We start from the raw sequence: 19,524 nt of genomic DNA, 5'->3' as shown, positions 1-19,524 counted from the left end.
GATGAAATATTTAGAGAGAAAATAATTACGAAAAATTTAGCGAAATGGATTAAAAAAAAAAAAAGACGAGCATTTTTTTTAGGAAATGACTGAGAAAGATTAAAATGCTAAGGAGACTACATTGTAAAAAGAGAGAAAGAGTGAAAATGTTTTAAATAAGCTGTAAAGAATTTAAAAAAAAAACTAGCTGTGAATGGAATCAAAAATTAAAGAGAATAAAAAACTAAAAGAAATAAAAGACAAAGGGAAAAAGCACCGAATAAAAAACAAAGAACTCACAATTAAACGAATTTAGTTTAGTTAAAAACATACAAAAGTATTTAAAAACACTGTGAAAGTAATTAAAAAAAGAAATTTTAAAAACTGAATAAATTTAAACGAAAAAAAATAGACCTAAACCAGTATAACAAAAAACAGTGTAAAACTGAAAAAAGAAATGAATAAACTGAAAAAAGTAAAGTATAAACGGAGAATAAGTAAAAGAATAACAACTGCGAAAAAGGCATAACTGCAAGAAAACGAAGTAGAAACTGCAAGAAAACGAAGCATTTAAAAAAAACTGCGAAAAGCATTTAAAAAACTGCGAAAGGGATTTTAAAAACTGCGAAGAAAATTTAACCGCGAAAAATATAAAAAAACGTCGACAAATATTTTTTAAAAAAATAGCTACACAGTCTATAAATAAAGGTGCCCAGTCTTTAATTAACGTTTCCGAGTCTTTAAACAATGTTTCCAAGTCTTTAAATAATGTCGCTGAGTTTATAACTAAACTGCCAATTTAATAAAGTGTAATAGAGTGTATGCATGAAACGGTCGAGTGCATACAAAAAAAAGGCCGAGTGGATAGGAAAATAACGGCAGTGTACGAAAAAACGGCCAACTGTACGAAAAAACGGCCGACTGTACGAAAAAACGGCCGACCGTACGAAAAAACTGCCGAATGTAAAAAAAAAACTGCCGCATGTAAAAAAAAAAAACTGCCGAATGTAAAAAAAAAAACTGCCGAATGTAAAAAAAAAACTGCCGAATGTAAAAAAAAAACTGCCGAATTTAAAAAAAAACTGCCGAATGTAAAAAAAAATGCCGGTAAGTAAAAACTGTCGAATGTACAAAAAAAAACTACCTGTATATAAAACTGCCTAATAAATAAAAACTTCCAAGAAAAATCTGCAAACAGACGGAAAAAAATCAAGTGATTAACAGGTAAAAGAGAACAATTATTTCGAGATTTGCAAATAAAACTGGGTAATTTAACGAAGGAATAACAGTTAATTTTTATAACGAATAAAAGTTGAAAGCGCAAAGTGTTTCAACAAAGGAAGCGATGAAACACGATTAACATATGAACGTTTTTATAATTTAGCACATGTCTATATTCCTACAAAAAACGGTTTCATACATGGCTGTGATAAATACGTTTTGCAATTATCCTAAGTATTTTTGTAGACAATATAATCGTTCTGAAATGTTGACTATCGCAATTTGAAAATTGCATTATTTATGTGTTTTAGATGAGCGTCTAAAGTGATGTTTTATTTTTTTCCAATTTTGCGATTATTAACAGAATAAAACCTTGCTAACATGATCATTCTGAATACTAGATTTTCCAGTTCTAATATTTTAAAACTTGTGAACTCATGCGTGCCCACTGAATAGCAGCCATTGCCATGGACGTCATCAGAGCCAGAAGAAAACACGAAGGATAGGAATATTATGTTTACAATGCTGGGATCGGTATTTGTTGTCGATCGAAAAAAAAAAAAAACACGTACTTTATCACACCCACAATTCAGTATTTCTATAGAATTGCAACTGTTCATTTTTGAAGCTAACCCAACCTTAACTGAATTATAAACACATTTATTATATTTACTTCGAAAAATTGGTTGAGATTGGTTTCATTATAATTATGTGAAAGGTAGGGGATTGAGATTAATATATACCCATATTTAATATAAAACCCAATATCTTTTAAATGTGCTGCATTTATAAGCTCCTTGAAAGATGGAATCGAATGAGCGAGAAAAGGCTATTATTTTTATGATTAAAGATTTTCTAAACAAGTTTTTTGTTTTCATTTTCAAGATGAAATTTTAAATCGGGAAAAAAAACTTCTGAATATTATCATTTTTTTTTTTTTACTTGTGGTTTAATATTTTTACAGTTCTGCATCTATAATCATTTTAAAGTAAAATTTAAGAAAAAGTGAGAGAGAAAAAATAAAGAAAGAAAAAAAGGAGACAAATGAGGAGGAACAGAGTAGAGAAAAGATAGAAAGAAAGAAAAAAGAAAAAGGAGGAAAGAAAAAAAAAAAGGAGGAAAGAAAGAAAAAGGAAAAAGGAGGAAAGAAGGAAAAAGGAGGAAAGAAAGAAAAAGGAGGAAAGAAAGAAAAAGGAGGAAAGAAAGAAAAAGGAGGAAAGAAAGAAAAAGGAGGAAAGAAAGAAAAAGGAGGAAAGAAAGAAAAAGGAGGAAAGAAAGAAAAAGGAGGAAAGAAAGAAAAAGGAGGAAAGAAGGAAAAAGGAGGAAAGAAGGAAAAAGGAGGAAAGAAGGAAAAAGGAGGAAAGAAGGAAAAAGGAGGAAAGAAGGAAAAAGGAGGAAAGAAGGAAAAAGGAGGAAAGAAAGAAAAAGGAAAAAGGAGGAAAGAAAGAAAAAGGAAAAAGGAGGAAAGAAAGAAAAAGGAAAAAGGAGGAAAGAAAGAAAAAGGAAAAAGGAGGAAAGAAAGAAAAAGGAAAAAGGAGGAAAGAAAGAAAAAGGAGGAAAGAAAGAAAAAGGAGGAAAGAAAGAAAAAGGAGGAAAGAAAGAAAAAGGAGGAAAGAAAGAAAAAGGAGGAAAGAAAGAAAAAGGAAAAACGAGGAAAGAAAGAAAAACGAGGAAAGAAAGAAAAACGAGGAAAGAAAGAAAAACGAGGAAAGAAAGAAAAACGAGGAAAGAAAGAAAAACGAGGAAAGAAAGAAAAACGAGGAAAGAAAAAAAGGAGGAAAGAAAGAAAAAAGGAGGAAAGAAAGAAAAAAAGGAGGAAAGAAAGAAAAAAAGGAGGAAAGAAAGAAAAAAAGGAGGAAAGAAAGAAAAAAGAAAAAGAATGAAGAGAAAGACAGAAAAATATGAAATAAGAAAAGAGGAAAGGAAAGAGGAGAAATAAAGGGAAAAGAGAAAGAGAAATAAAGGGGAAAGAGAAAGAGAAATAAAGGGGAAAGAGAAAGAAATAAAGGGGAAAGAGAAAGAGAAATAAAGGGGAAAGAGAAAGAGAAATAAAGGGGAAAGAGAAAGAGAAATAAAGGGGAAAGAGAAAGAGAAATAAAGGGGAAAGAGAAAGGGAAATAAAGGGGAAAGAGAAAGAAAAATAAAGGGGAAAGAAAAATAAAGGGGAAAGAAAAAGAGAAAGAAAGGGGAAAGAAAAAGAGAAAGAAAGGGGAAAGAAAAAGAGAAAGAAAGGGGAAAGAAAAAAGGGAGTGGAAAGAGAAAAGGGAGGGGAAAGAGAAAAGGGAGGGGAAAGAGAAAAGGGAGGGGAAAGAGAAAAGGGAGGGGAAAGAGAAAAGGGAGGGGAAAGAGAAAAGGGAGGGGAAAGAGAAAAGGGAGGGGAAAGAGAAAAAAGAAGGGGAAACAGAAAAGGGAGAAAAAAGAGAAAAGGGAGAAAAAAGAAAAGGGAGAAAAAAGAGAAAAGGGAGAAGAAAGGAGAGAGACAAGGGAAAGAGAGAGAAAGGGGAAAGGGGGACATAAAAAGGGACGATAAAGTAGAGAGAGAATGAAAGAGAAGGAGAGAACGAGTGAGAAAAAGAGTAAAAAAGAGAATGAGAGATTTAGAAAGTAAGAGAGGAACAAAGAGTAAATACGATGCAAAGAGAGGATAAAAAAAAACGAAGAGAAAAAGTAGAAAGAAAAGGAAAATAATAAGATAGAAAAAAGAAAAGGAAAGAGAGAGAGCAAGTAAGAGACAAGGAGGAATATAGAAATGGGAAGAGGAGATCTAAAGCGGGAGGAGAGACATCTGATATTGCAAAGAAGTTTAAAAAATATGTATATCCAATTATATTTTGGGCCGGGAGAACTGTTTAAATGCTTCCAAATAATATTTCACTGTGCACACGGTTGTATGGGCTCCCTATATATATTACACACACAAATAGTTTAGTCAGCAATAATTATTCTATAATTTTTTTTAATTTCCTTCTAAACGTGCCACATTCCACAAATTACTCAAATTTTAGATCGCGTTTTTTTTTTTTTTTTTTTTTTTTTTTTTTTCAACAATTGTTTTTGCAGTTAATTTAACTTTCGTATTCTCCCTTGCGGAACGGATGCGGTCGCTTGTACAGCAGAGTTCGGGCAGGAGGACGCTGGGCATCGAGAATTGCAAGTATACAGGATGCATTCAAACTGGATGGTCATCGAGTCTCGTAGGTGGAAGGCCTCAAAGATTGGACTGTAAAACCATTTATTGGAGGAAGTGAAACCGATCTCCCGAGGAATGACGACGCCGTCTCCACAGCCGTCTTTTAAAATTTCATAAGACCGTTTCTCGTTGTACGCTAGACATCTTCCAACGGTCATCTGAGCTAAGTTATAGTTGTCCTCGATTCGGCCCCGTAACTGAACCTGAAAGAAAGCATCAGATTTACATTTAGTAATAAAAAGGCGCATGCGATACTATCGAAGTCCATCCAAAATATTAGTTACGAGGGGTGTGCAATAAATAATGCCTCTGATCCACTTCTCATAGCAGAAGAGCAACGAAAATTGGCACAGTTATTAGACTTTCTCGACATAGGAAACAACCAGACTCATGCATTTCTCCCATCGTTTGATGCAGCTCTGGAGACCGTTTTAGTAGAACACCCCAGGTTGGTCCTCCAACCACGACGTGACTTCAGAAATATAGGCTGCATCATCTAGGAAACGCTTTCCTTTCAAAAACAACTTCATGGCTGGGAAGAGGTTAAAGTCAGAGGTTGCAAGGTCAGGAGAGTAGGGAGGATGGGAAAGGAATTCATAACAACAGGCCCGTGCTTCTGGTCTGGCGACATGCGAGTTGTGAACCAGAGCGTTGTCCTGCAGGAGGAGGGTACCTTTGCTGATCTTGCCCCGCCTCTTGATGTTAATAGTTGCCCTTAGTTTCCTCAAAAGGGAAGCATAATAGGCTCCTGTAAGTGTGGTACCCTTTGCCAGGAAATCTGTCATCACTACTCCGCCCTGGTCCCAGAAGACTGTGAGCATGACCTTGCCAGCGGAGGGCTGCACCATTGCCTTCTTTGGAGGCGGTTAGTCCAAATGCCTCCACTGCATTGACTGGGCTTTAGTCTCTGGATTCTTGTGATGGATCAAGGTCTCATCCCGTGTAATCAGTCTTTTGAAAAACTTTGACTCATCTTCTTGGCACATCTCCAAATTTATTCTTGAGCACTCGACGCGTTCTCTCTTTTGGAATGGTGTTTACAACCTGGGAATCCATCCGGCAAACACCTTATGCATATGTAAATAGTCATGAATGATAGAGGTCACAGATCCTGTAGTAATCTTGACATCTTAGGCTATTTGGCGAATAGTAATGCGCCGATCTTCCAAAATGGCAACCTCAACTTGACGGACAGATTCCTCATCAATGGCAGAAGGGGACGACCAGGTCTAGAAGCTGTTTCCAGACTTCCGGTCAGGTTTGAATTCACGATGCCAGCGTTTTACAAGGTCATATGATGGGGCATTATCACCATAAGTTTCTTTCATTTCATCAAAAGTCTCCTGTGGTTTGCGTCCTTTCAAATACAAAAACCGGATCACTGCTCGACATTCAACAGGCTCCATTTCACACCTGACAGTTTAAACACCTGTAAAACAGAAACCACAATTAGTTCATAGCTGTAATTTGCCACATAACCCGTAGAGATATAAATCATTGCACTTACAAAATTTTATATGGATCAGACAACTGAAAGTGGGTCAGAGACATTACTTATTGCACGCCCCTCGTAGTAATAAAAAGAAACATGAAATAGTATTTACAAAAAAATAGAAAATATGTTTATTAGAAAAAAAAAACTTAACCCTGCAGTGAGAGTTGACGTTACCCGGGAATGAATGAGGCTGTACGAATATTTAACTCTCCAATATTTTATAATCATAGAAATCGGAAAAATGCGCATTGTTTTCAATACTACACAGTTACTTTGCCCTCAATTCATTTGTAGTCTGTATTGCACTGCCGAGAAACTGTTATTGATTTCAATTTTTTTTTTTTATTAAGACGCCAATTAAACTTAAAATGAAAATATCAAGTATATTTCAATTGTAGTCCAAACCGAAACATTCATTTCGGACGCGTTCTTGTCACATCAACGAATCTACTCTGGATTTTATATGCTGGGTCTTTCTACTTGTGCGGTGATTATAGCTTGACATATTTAAAATGCAAAAGTCAAATATGGTGGTTTTATTTCGTTTTAAGTAGAAGCATTCATTTCGAACACGCCCCTAGTATATCAAAGAAACTACTTTTCATTTTATATGTCGGGCATTTTTTGCTTGTATGGTAATAAAAATTCTCGAATGCACTTTTGGTTTTAAGCTGTACAAGGCGTTTTCTTTAGTGAAAATCCCCTGTTCTTACTTTAATCGGGGATTTTACGATTATTGATCATCGATAATATATCGAAACCATTCTGCTAAAACATACTACATAAAAACATTGCAAGGCATATAAAGTATATTTGTGTAATAATTCATTAAACCGACCCAGCCGTGTTCGAGTCTATTTGAAACTCACTCATTTTTTTATATAATAGCAGAGATAGAGATATGGTTTATTGTAAAAGCTACTGAAACTTCTTAGAGGTGAATATAAAATAAACTAAAATGAGCATGGTGGTCAGGGTGTTGATTAATTAAGGATAATTACGAGTTAGATACAGAAGAACACATGTCATTGCTTGGATCAGATGGGGAAGAGAATAGATTAATCGACGATAAAGCATACTTTACGCGCTATTATGTCGCGGATGCACTTAGAGACCAACTGACATCTTCAGAATGTTTTCTTTTTCCTCGGAGCAAAAGCAAACAATGTGAGAGTAGACGATACGACCAGAAGATAACACGCAGGAGAAACCTGATCTTTACAACGATGTGGTCGATAGTTGCTGTTGGGCGAGGTATCACACGTGCTTTTATCACGAAGGGATGGAATACTGTTGCCATATTTGGGCAGGAACGGCCCAAAACAGCCTATCCTGCCTTGACAGAGTACAAAATAGACTTCGTGGCTTAGTGGGGGGTGCCCTTTTCTCTACTCTGCAACCTCTCTCCAACAGAAGAGACGTTGCGAGCCTATCCTTGTTTTATCGTTATTATCATGGCAGGTGCTCGTCTGAACTCCAATCTCTGGTCCCCCTCGCCAATCTTTCACGAAAAACACCCGTCTAGCTGAATCCACTGTGAAAAATTTCCCCCACTCTATATCTGGGCCTAAATCAAAACGCTGATTCCATGAACAAAGCTTCTTTCTTAGAACTGCACGCCTGTGGAACTCTGTTCAGTCTGTCTGCTTCCCTCCGGACTACAACTTGGATGTCTTCAAGTCCAATGTTAAATTCCTAATGAACCGCCCCCTTAATTAAACACTTCATCAAATCTCCACACTAACGTAATGTACTTGCAATAACCCTTATCCCTGAGTGGCTTCCGGGCCTTGATAAGTGGTGATCACTGTGTAAGACAAACAAAAAATTCAGTATGCCTACATGATAACAAATGTTTATATTCTTTGTACGTAGCCACACCTTAGCTTAATTATTACCACATTTATTTAGGTTTACTTCGAAAATGTCGGTTTGGTTTCGTTAAAATTATGTGGAAAAATGAAAGGAAATTGAATTCGATATATATTTATATTGCGCATGTAAACCTGGAGGATTTTAACAACAGAAGCACTTATAAGCTCGTTGAAAGTTAGGATTAAGTTAGAAAGGAAATGATGTTATTGTTATTAATGAGGATTTTCGAAAACAGTTTTTTTTTCATTTTTTTTTCCTTTTCTAGTTGAAATTTTAAATCGGAAAAAAGTAAGCACTCACCTAACATACCGAGACTCGTTAAGGAAATAATACATGCCGACAAAAGACCGCAAGAACACAGTCAATGGATAGAAAAATAAAAATAATCTTAAATATGTATAAGACAAATATGAATAATAGACTAACAAACAAAAATAAACACTTAAATAAAATGCATACGGAAACACTTAACAACCACAGATAGACACAAAACTTATACAAATAGGTTGATTACAAAAAATAAACCTGAAAACAGGTAAAATACAGTAAATTTATTTGTCAATATAATTAAAAGAAATCTGAAAAGCAAAAAACAGAAAAATTATAATATAAAAGATGATAAGAGATGAGTAGTTTCCTTCAGTTTTACAGACTATAGATACCCACTGTGAGGGTTCCTGCGTGGTACATTTTTGTGGCAAGAGTTGCGCAGTCACCAGCCCCGTTCCTTTTGCATGATAAGGGCTGTCCCCTGTTCATGTAAGTATAAAAATAGAGAGATTTAGTGAAATTCGAACCTCGTAAATTAGGTTTAGAAATAGATTACGAGAGAGAATTAGAAAGTGGAATGTAAAACAAACCATTGTTTAGCTTAGAGATAAAATAGTTTCAAGAAAAAAATGTGCGTTGTTAATCATGTTATGAAAAATTCAATTGAGGAATGCAGCTATACAAGATAATTTAATAAACATGTTTTTAACATATTGGAAAAATAGGTTATTGGGAAATCAGAATGTTCAAAAACGTGCAGGTCGCGCATGTTGATGGCACGTGAATTGTAGTCACGTTGGCCGGACATGCATGGATTTCTCAATATAGGAAGTGAGAGTTAGTTAGTTAGTTAGGAGGAGTCAGAAGAAGGGAGGCAGAGAGTCAGAGACAGACGATAGTCTGGGTCCAGACATGGGAGTCGAACGTCTAGAAGCGAGACTGTCACTTTTGAAACATTAGAATGTGAACGGTTGAATTCCTGAACGCAAAGCCACCAACCGGTCAGTGGAAGAATAAATGCTCATCATGTTTTTATAACTGCCGTCTCCTGTGTCCATCATTACATGAAAAAGGTATTGTCTATTTATGTGTAAAAACCATTTGAAATTCACATCTAAAAAATATATGTGTTAGAAAGTATATGTGTCTATTTATGTTATATAAACACTCCCGTTCATACGAACTGTCACAGCATAAATGCCAACATGTCAATTCATCGGCATAAATGCCAACCTATCGGTCTGTCGTTCTAGATATGAAAACACCTTCTCAAGATGTATTTATATGCAATCTCTCTCATTTATGAACTCACTCTCTTTATATACACCTGTTAATGGCCCCATCTCTTACAATATGAACCTCAAAGATCTCTTACTTCCATGAACACTCTAAAGACTTTTATCCTTACTAATAATAATAATAATAATAATAGCACAATGTAACATTTCTCCTGGATCAACATTCTTGCATACAAGTGGCAATTGAAGGTTCAGGACGACTGGAAACAATGCAGAGATGAGCGGAGGGCACATGCGGCGCCTAGAATTCCCAAATGGTCACCCTTCTGATACTAGCTAGGCTCAACGTTGCTTAACTTCTATGATCTCGCTCGAACTGGTGTGTCGACGTGATTATTCCGCATACGATAACAGATAACAAACTGTAATAAGTTTAATTAACCTTAATAGGGTTCTAGAAGAACAAAATACAAAATTAGAGCTAACCTCTTTAACAATAATCAAATTACTTCCCCTTTAATGTAGCAATTGATAAAAATAAAACAGGAGTTGCAGAAGAACCTCGGCTAATAAAATATAAGTAAATGGATACAAATTATTACAAAGACAAAGTAAATAAGTATATATTAAAAAACTATAATTAATATTAAGCGCCAACACACAGAAAAAAAAACAAATAAATTTCCAGTTTCTGCGAAATAACTTGGCCTTATAGAACAGCACACAAAATATATGGTCTTTTGTTATATATATGGCGTACTATTATCCTTATATATATATATATATATATATATATATATATAAATATATATATATATATATATATATATATATATATATATATATATATATAAGTGAAAGTGTATGTGTATATCTGTGCGTCTGTGTACATTTCCCTACGCTATAACTGTCAATTTTAAGCCTACAGATTCGAAACTGATATACAGGGTACTGAGATTTGGGAAAATCGATGTGATTAGGGTTTCGACAGAAATTTGGCGATTAAGTGGTCAATATTCAACGATTTGACATTTGAGAACTCTACCAAACTCCTCCTACAATTTTGGGTCTAAACACGTGATATTTTAGATATAGATTCCTTGGACATGGATCTAACTTAATAACTTTACTTTATCCCTAAACAATAAATGTTTAGAGGTCATAATAGGGGCTAAAGTTTAAAAAATTGACCGTTTTTTTTATGTTTTGCTCAGCATACACCTAAAAACATCTGGGCAACGCCGGGCACCCATTGCTAGTAAATAATTAAATATTAAAATAAAAAAGAAAAATTATAAATAATATAAAATGCTAACACATGTTCCATAATTTCCATTTTTTTTTCGGAATAGCTACACTAAATAGAATAGCAGTAAAATAAGAAAAAATAAACTTAAAAAAATGGTCACTGAATAAATACATAGATAAATAATGAAGGTTTAATTTTTGTAAAACAAACCATTAATAAATACGAGTCGTTTTTCAATCTCTCTCTCTACTTTTATTCTTCGTCATGATGTTGAATTGAAGAATTTTAAGTGAAGCCCACCTGATGTTAGTTGTGGTTTTTCTGTAACCAGATAATTGCGTGTGGTCGCACGTGATTAGAAAGTCTGGGTAGAGTTTTCTATTAAAGAGTTAAATGAAATTTGAAAATCAAATAACAGACGTGTTACATTTAACACTTTAAAGCCAAATAACAACGCGATTTCTTTTTAAAACTTTATGAAATAAACAGATGTTTATTTTTGAAGAGAGAGATATATTTCGGAGATATACACTCCTTTTTCAATCTGTATATATATATATATATATATATATATATATATATATACACATATATATGTATATATATTTTTTCTTCTACTTCGCCATGATTTTTTATAAAGTTTAAAAAAAAGATCGCGTTGTTATTTGGCTTTAAAGTGTTAAATGTAACACGTCTCTTATTTGATTTTCAAATTTAACTCTACGCTTCTAATGGATAAACCTACCCAGCCTTATATATATATATATATATATATATATATATATATATATATATTCAATAAAAATATATATATTAAATTCAATAAAAACCCTTCAAAATTTGCTGATGAGGAGACCTTGCTTATCAAAAATCTATATATAATTATTGTACATAACTTGATGTATACCACAATAAAAAGCATTGTTTTCCGAGTAACATATTTTGAACAATCTTAGACAAGAATATGAGTTACCTCCCTTTCATGTAGCCACATTTATGAATACTAATGCAACAAGTGAAGCATGCATGATACTGAGTGCACAATGCAAGAGGCATAAAAAAATGACTAAGTTCAGCATCCCCCCCATTTAGCCCCAAAAATCTCTAGGGGACGTCAAATCCGGATGAAATGAACAAACAGTGCAGTTTTAGTCCTTAACATATGTAAATTTTAGTTCTGCACCTTTTTGGCGTCGAGAGGTTCCAGGTCGCCTGATGAAGTCTCTTTGACTGAAACAGATGGCTAGTTGTAGCGACCATATGTAACTGTTTACCCTCAAATAATAAATAATATAAATATATGTAATTTCATTTTATTTTATTTTATGACATTTTTACCCCAAACAAGGAACATTGCAACTTTAATGTAGGGGGTACTATCTGATGTAGGGGGTACTATCAGCGACATAATCATCAGGGATACTATGCGGGGAGTCGGGAAGCAAGATGTCGGTTCACATTACACTTGAACTTCTGCATGTCAGTACAGTTGGGGAATCAGGGATCCGGAAGGGAATTCCAAAGTCTAGCGGTTCTGGGGAAGAAGCTGCTGGAGTAATAGGTTTCTTACATCTAGGGGTCTCTATCGTGAAGGGGTGGGATTTAGCTGCTTGTCGGGATCGTCGGCGGTATTTACGTCGAGGGGGTACAAGTGTTTGCAGTTCGTCAGAGCATTCACGGTTAAAGTACTTGTAGAACAGGCAAAGGGATGAAACATTTCGTCGATGGGACAGAGGTTGAATCTTAGATGAAAGATCAGGACCTATCAGATTGGCGACTATCTTTTGAACCTTGTCTAGCAGCGATAGACTAGTAGCAGATGCACCAGCCCTAATATGACAATACTCCATACATGGGCGACTGGTGGCCTTATTGGTTTACAGGATGCTTTCGGGTGTTAGTAGCTTTCTAGCACGGTAGAGAGAACCTTCGCAGCGGGCCTGGCAATGCTCTCAATGTAATTGTTCCAACTCATGTTTCCTGCCACGCAGCGGAAGGCGTTTACTAACCAGTTTTGTTTGTATTTGTTGTTTTCGCCTTTGTGAAATACTGTTTAGATAACAGTTGTTTATCAAAAATTGTGTTATCTGCTTTTGAAAGGTTATTTTTTAATAATTGTGCAAAGCATTTTTTTTTTCAAGTATTTTTTTTCTTTTCTGTCAAAGGAAATGTTTACACCCGGTTTGGGCACTTCTCGCCCCATCCGTCACTTACGGGGCCTCTCTTTTCAATGATGTATCTAACGCCACGTAATGCAATTTTTTTCGAGATCCGAAGAGTCGCAACCCTGATAGGCCCTGAACTGGCATTTAAGCTTCAGCCTCTGTCCCATCGACGAAATGTTGCATCCACCTGTCTGTTCTATAAGTATTTTAGTAGTGAATGTTCTGATGAACTGCAAGCACTTGTGCCCCCACGGCGTGAGCATCCTCGACAAACCCGACGGGCTGCTAAATCCCACCCCCACACTGTACAGATCCCTAGATGTAAAATATCTTTTTACTCCAATAGTTTCTTCCTCCGAACCGCCAGACTTTGGAATTCCATTCTGGGTCCCTGCTTCCCCAACTGTACTGACATGCTGAAGTTCAAGTGTAACCTGAACCGACATCTTGCTGCCCAAATCCCTACAGAGTACCCCGGTAGTTGTTGCCCCTGATATTAGCCCCCTACACCAAAGTGGCAATTTGCCTTGTTTGGGGGGAAAATGTAATTTAAAAAAAAATTGGTTATTTTGACAAAGAATACTTCATGCATCCGCAGTTGATTGTCTAACATGCTTTTTGTGCAACATCTGTCGGGCTGAATGCAAAGACCGGACTCTTAACGAGCACGCTACCCTGTCTCCCTTCAGGCAAAGCCGCTAGGAGACCATCTCCAATTATAATGGGAGTAAATATTTATTTTCATTTAAATATATACAATTTTAAAGAAAAATTTAGCACAAGGCTGAACATGGAGGGGTGGAGAGGGACGGTCTTTGCTGTCTAATGCTAAGTAATCTAACCTAAATAGTTCCTACATTCACTCTACTTTCACCACAACACCACATTCATACCATACATCCATCAGCGTATTAATCCTTCGTCCATCATTATAAGAACATCATACCATGATAACCTTATTAAAACCGATAAGAAAAAAAAGAAGGTGTGTGAAAATAAACATTGTATATACAAAAGAGAAATAAAATATTTACAATGTTAGTAACAAAAGATCCCCCGTTACTAAACTCTGGAAATACGCCGATCGCCAGTCGAAAGTGTTACCCGGGTCCAAACTTCGAAAGGGAACCCACATCTCTGTCGAGTCAAGCGATCTGTTACCTAATTCGGGAGGGGTATGGGGCTAATAAAAATAAACGAGGCAAACTAAAAATAGGGCCTAATGATCCCTATCATACATTAACTAGGTTATGAACAGAAGGCCCTACAAAACGTGTCCTACTCTAGTCTAAGGCGTGACCTGCTCTGGACTTAAAAACGTGTCAAGCCTGACTTCGTTTTTGGGTCCCAAAATTCTTTGCTTAAGGCACATCCAAGTACCAGTCAATGCTTGCCTCTCTTGCACAGAGGACACGCGCAACATACACCCACCTTTCAACAAATTTTGACGAAGAGAGTCTAACTCTCTTTGCCTTGATACGAACCTTCAACTGATAACGGAATATTCGTATAAGGTCGATGGGAGCAAAGTTCTCAGATCCGTAGACCACTCTCATGCGTGTGTTCAAGATCACACATTTTGTAACCGCTAGCAAGGTCAACAATTCTTTTCTGCGCCTATCCGTTGTCAGTGCCCAATTGCTAGAGACATTGATAGGAACCAAAGTGACGATGTGTTCAGTATGCGGGCTTGAGACATGCAACAAACTCAATCAGCGGCAGCATGATGCGACTATAAACGAAGGCGTGACATAAAGTCTCGGCCTCATCGCCGCATCGTTTACAAATCGGCGAAACCGCCCAGCCAGCTGAGTGAAGTCTCTTACCGATCCAGAGAGCATCCTGAATTACCGAAGCATAGTGAAGCATACCGACCAAGGCGCCCAAGGCCAGATTGAGCGGAGCTGCCCCTTCGTCAAAGGGAGCACCTCACCGATAGCATCCCTTATGGATCCCATCATAACCAGATATAATACCTTTCGGGACAATAGCAGAGCGTTAGAGAGGCTTTCCTTCACTCTTAAGAGAAACTTCAGCGCGCACGGGTACTCACGATAGAAGGTGCATTCACCTCGGTGCAACCTGTGTGGCTCCCCCCGGACTTGTGCACCCCTCTTAAAGCCGGAAAGGCTTTCTTAGTGTCCTCCATCCGTTTTCCCTACTTTCTGTGCACATTCAGTCTACGTAGTCTTAGCGTGTGGAACCGAATCGTCACGTTTTGCATACATAGACCGCCTTCAGAAGGATGGATATAAAAGACATCACGACATACCATAGGTTCTTTCTAAACCATAAAAGTTGAAAAGAGCCCTCTGCAGATATAGCAGAGTATCTGACGGGATTGAAGCACTGATAGACGATGAATAAAGATTGGATGGATGTGTGTATTACACACCTCCGCTCTCCCCTTTAATGAAAGGTTTCTACTGATCAACAGCGCGACTGCGGACCGTACAGCTTTCAGAACCTCCGACCAATTTTCTCCAGCTGGAGGTCAGGACCAAACCACACGCCGAGTATCTTGCAAGGCCCGTCGCTCCACCTATGGGTCCCGGAAAGGTCATACCCCTCCAGGCACCGATGCGCGAATCCGAAGACTTGTCACAGTTAATTTTGGCCCCCGTTACCGTTTCATACAATCTGATTCATACGCCGACGACACTAACCTCCGCATTGCTCCTTACAAGCACAGTTACGTCATCGGCGTAGGCCGAGTACTTTATCTGGACATTCGCACCTGGTAAAACAATTCCGCGTAGGACTGGATTCACTCTTAGCCTGCGCAAAAAATCTCGATCGCGCGCACATATAACATGGGTGATAACGGGCACCCCTGACGAATTAAACGTGACAATCTGAAGGGTCAAGACCTCTTCCCATTCACTTCTACCATCACCGCAGGGTTAGCATAGGGAAGATAAACCCACGAGCGAAATTGCGGGCCAAAATCGGCCGCCGACAAAACAGCCTCTAAGTACCGATGATCAACCTTATCAAAGGCTTTGGACTGATCTGAATTGATCAGAGCGGCCTCAGTGTCGACTTTTTCTATCAACAAGCGTATCGCGTGTAAGTTGTCCTGGATTGTCCTGCCCTTCACGGCACATGTTTGCTCGCGACTAATAAGACGAGCCACGACAAGCTGCAGACGATTTGCGAAAATCTTGGCCCAAATCTTTAACACAATGTTAAGCATCGTTAAGGGGTGGTAATTACCTAACCCACCCCCACCATCTTTGTTTTTGCGAACAAGTTTTCTCACACCTATGGTAAAGTACTTGGTGATTCAGCCCTTCCTAAATCATGAGTTGAATAAAAGCGTAAGCAAGAGGACAAAGACGTGCGATAACCTCAAATACACTTCGTAGGGCAGACTATCGATCCGCGATGACTTATGAAGGCTGACCCGTTATATATCCTGCGTTATATCAGCCTCGCACCAAGCCGCTCCGAGACGAGAAAAGTCAGCCAAATAGGTGTCGAACTGTTCTAATGACAGACCGGGTTCCACGGAAAAAAGCTCCTGGAAATGAGATCTAAACGCCTCCAACACACCCGGGTTTGTGGTCAAGGTACACCCATCCAGCAATGTGATACGAGCGATGTTCCTATCGGCAGCTTGCCGAAAGTTCTCTGCACGCAGTTCAGAGGCCATGTTTGCGTCTTCTAGTGGCATTCTTCTTAACCTAGTCCAAATCACTAAAGCTTGGTGCTCCTTTTCAGTCAGGGAGGCAAGCTGAGTGTTAATTAGAATAACTCTAGCACTATCCCCTCCTGCACCGCCCGATTTAATCTAGACTCTAGTGTCGCTTTAACTGCCCTAGAATCTATGTTGAGTCTTTTGCTAAAGTTGGGGAGAAAAGGACCTAATGGGTTCCTTAATATTTACCCACCACTTATTCCCTATGATAGCCCCCGTTAATTCCCGTTGTAGGGTTAGTAATAGCCCGTCACAGAAGCCCTCCACATCGAACAACGACATGTTGAGCTTCCAATAACCGGCTAATTTAGGCTTAGGCCTATCTAAGTTTACCCGAACATGCCTGTGATCCGAGTAAACTATATTGTGGAAACTTGGGCAATTTAGAATCCCCTACGTCGGCCCGCCTAAGAACCAGTCGATATAACCGAGAGTTGTACCAGCTTGGGCGTAGTCTACCTGTCCAAGTCCACACTAAGTCACGGGGTTTATCATTTCGGAATGTGTCGATAAGATCGAACTTATCCACAAATTCACGAAATAAAACCGCATCCCGATCTCTGTTAGTTCCCCTAGCTGTTAACCCAAATCGATATCCAGGACCACGTTCCAGTCTCTCGCTAAGATAACTGTTCGAGAAGTATCCATGAACTGCTCTATTCGCCGAAAAAAAAAAGCAGCCAGCTAAACGTGGCTATTGGAGTATAAACCTTAATAAAACGAACAGCCCTTCCCTTTAGGGTAACATCCAAAACACACAGTCTCCCCTCCGTATCCATGTAAAATTGGTCACACAACGCATCTAGAGACCTTTACACTAGCCAGAAAACACCTCTCGAGTAAGAATTAAAGTACGCTGAGTAAGCCCTTAAGGTTTTAGACAGTGCACGTAAATGGTCAAGAGGTGGGTTTCCTGCACGTAATAAATATCCACTAAGAGGTGCTGCCTGTCTAAACTCAAGCGCCATTTTTGCGAGTCGCCCCTTGGCCCTCGGACATTCAAACTAACAAGCTTGAGATCCATGATTGTGCATTAGTGTTGAGAACCAGAAACGAACATCGGACATAAGCGTGCCGATGCCTCTCGTGAGCGAATAAGAACCCATCGTAGTGTCGATGAGTCCATCAGGATAGATACCGCCGACATGCGTTAGATAGGTTAGTTTTACTATCCTATAGAGGAAGGGCCGCATTTTAGTCGGAACCCTCCTAACAACATTTCCGTAAATTTCTAATGTCTGTATCTTTTTAAATGACTATGGGCACTGCTTGATCAAACGATTTTTTGGCTTCCTCTAGCAGTGCCCATAGTCATTTGCTTCCTCATTTTTTCTTATAACTGTTAAAACTTTTGGTGTTTGGGTAGTTGATGGGGTCGTATATAGGCTTGCGAGCCACCTCCCTGAAATCCCTTAGTTTCCCTAGGTCGACAGCCCCTCTAAAATAAACAGAGTTTTTTGATTTGGGGGCCACTTAGCTTGCAGATATCTTTGCCGGGGAGGTATTGCTGGCGTTTCTTCTTTTTCCAGGGGGGGGGGGAACTTTTTTCAGTGTCAATTGGGTTGGTTGGTGGGGGTCTTTACGGGGGATGAGGAAGAAGTATTATATTGTGGCAGAGGTAGATGGAACAGGAGAGGGTTTTTAATATGGATAAGTGGCATTAATTTGGGTAATTTAGGGAGGACGGGAGATGAAACAGGAGGAGGCATTTTACTAGGGATTTGAGCTTTAGTTTTGCAAGATGAGTTAGTGATGGGGTGTAATTGTCTCTGTAGTTTGGGACTTAGTTTTGGAGAAGAAAGTTGGGATTCAGGAAGAGATTTGGGAATACATTCTTTTTGTGCATCTAATGCCTTCTTTAGATTCACGATTTCGATGTATTTGGCCGTTCCAGAGTCTTCCGCCAGCATGGCCTCCTCTCTTGATTTTTCCAAAGAGAGGCAGCCAGGGGTTTTCTTTCCGATGGCTATATCCCATGGTTGTCCTTTTTCGACTTCGATGTGGGTAGTCTCTTCAGGGGAGGAACGGGGATCTTTAACTATTAGTTCGATTTCTAGGTGTTGCCCCATTCTTGACTTGGCGTTTGGAACTGGTTTCTTTTTAGAGCAGTCTGTTGTATGGTGACCCATCTCTCCACAGTTCCAACATGTAGGGCTTCTGCCTGCCACAATTATGGGTAATTTGTCGTTGCCCACCTCTAGAAAGAAAGGAATATTCGTAAAAGTCTCCCTATCGAGAAGAAGGTCAAAGACAATACCCCGTGGAAATCATCGCATTGGACGGCGACAATTTCCCCGTATTTGAGCATAAAAGCTCTAATATGTTCGCCGTCGACGTGGTGAGGAACGTTGAAAACGGATTCCGTTGTACGTCTCTTTCCCCTGTATTCTTTTTGGGAGAGAAAGAGGAAGTCTTGCGGATTATTGACAAGGGTGTTCCACGTATTGTAGCCCTTACACTTTATGGGGCGTAGCGGACGTATTCCTCTGTTGCTGTTAGAAAATCGGTGAATAATTCCGTGTTAGCACGGATGACTTTTTTGGTTTTCCCGTCAACCACGAAGAGTATCAAACATGTTTTCTGGATTTCCTGCAGTCTTGGTAAATCCACACTGATTCCTTTGTCAGTTATTAGGTGTTGGAAGCTTTTAGCTTTTTCTATGAAGTCGTTGACGCTAATATCGACCTTTGAGGGTCATATACAGGTGTTTCACGGTGTAGCCGGACTCCATACTGGTATTGGTTGCAGGCATCTGGCTTTCAAAGCCAGCCATAGCTAAACCTTTAATAAAATGATTTAAAAGCTCCACATACTGTAAGAAATAACAGTAAAAAAAAGATAGCGTGTCAAAATAATTCGATATAATTCGAATGGGTAACAACAATAACACTAACAAAATAACAAAAATAGAAACAGGAAGCAGTGTGCGAAGTGCAAGAGAATACCTTATCAAAATGGCAAAGAGTATAATGGGGGGTATGACGCCAATAATTTCGACCATCGTTTTTATAACCCCAGTTATAAAAATCAACCAATCATAAGCTTCAATAGTTATTGAAAATGTTGAATTTTGGATTCAATCCGTTCGGCGTCGGCTTCTATCTCGAAACGACTGAACGGTGACCGCATTGATTCTTCGCCG

At 38.3% G+C, this 19,524-nt stretch overlaps 1 protein-coding gene across 3 annotated transcripts in view; it reads right to left on the bottom strand.

Annotated features, from left to right (window-relative positions):
• Positions 1 to 3,358: 3,358 nt before the first annotated feature.
• LOC145263938 (vitelline envelope sperm lysin receptor-like) overlaps positions 3,359 to 19,524 on the bottom strand; it is a 135,195-nt gene continuing 119,029 nt past the window's right edge. For all 3 annotated transcript variants that reach the window (XM_080121010.1, XM_080121011.1, XM_080121012.1), the window contains one exon: positions 3,359 to 4,593. In XM_080121010.1, coding sequence (XP_079977136.1) covers positions 4,261 to 4,593 — 333 coding nt within the window. In that variant the 3' untranslated portion in view covers positions 3,359 to 4,260. The remainder of the gene's footprint in view (positions 4,594 to 19,524) is intronic.

Source organism: Euprymna scolopes, chromosome 39, assembly GCF_053919585.1.
Source record: "Euprymna scolopes isolate OS-2025 chromosome 39, ASM5391958v1, whole genome shotgun sequence".
NCBI classification, from domain to species: domain Eukaryota; kingdom Metazoa; phylum Mollusca; class Cephalopoda; order Sepiida; family Sepiolidae; genus Euprymna; species Euprymna scolopes.
This window is presented reverse-complemented; position numbering and strand designations above follow the sequence as displayed.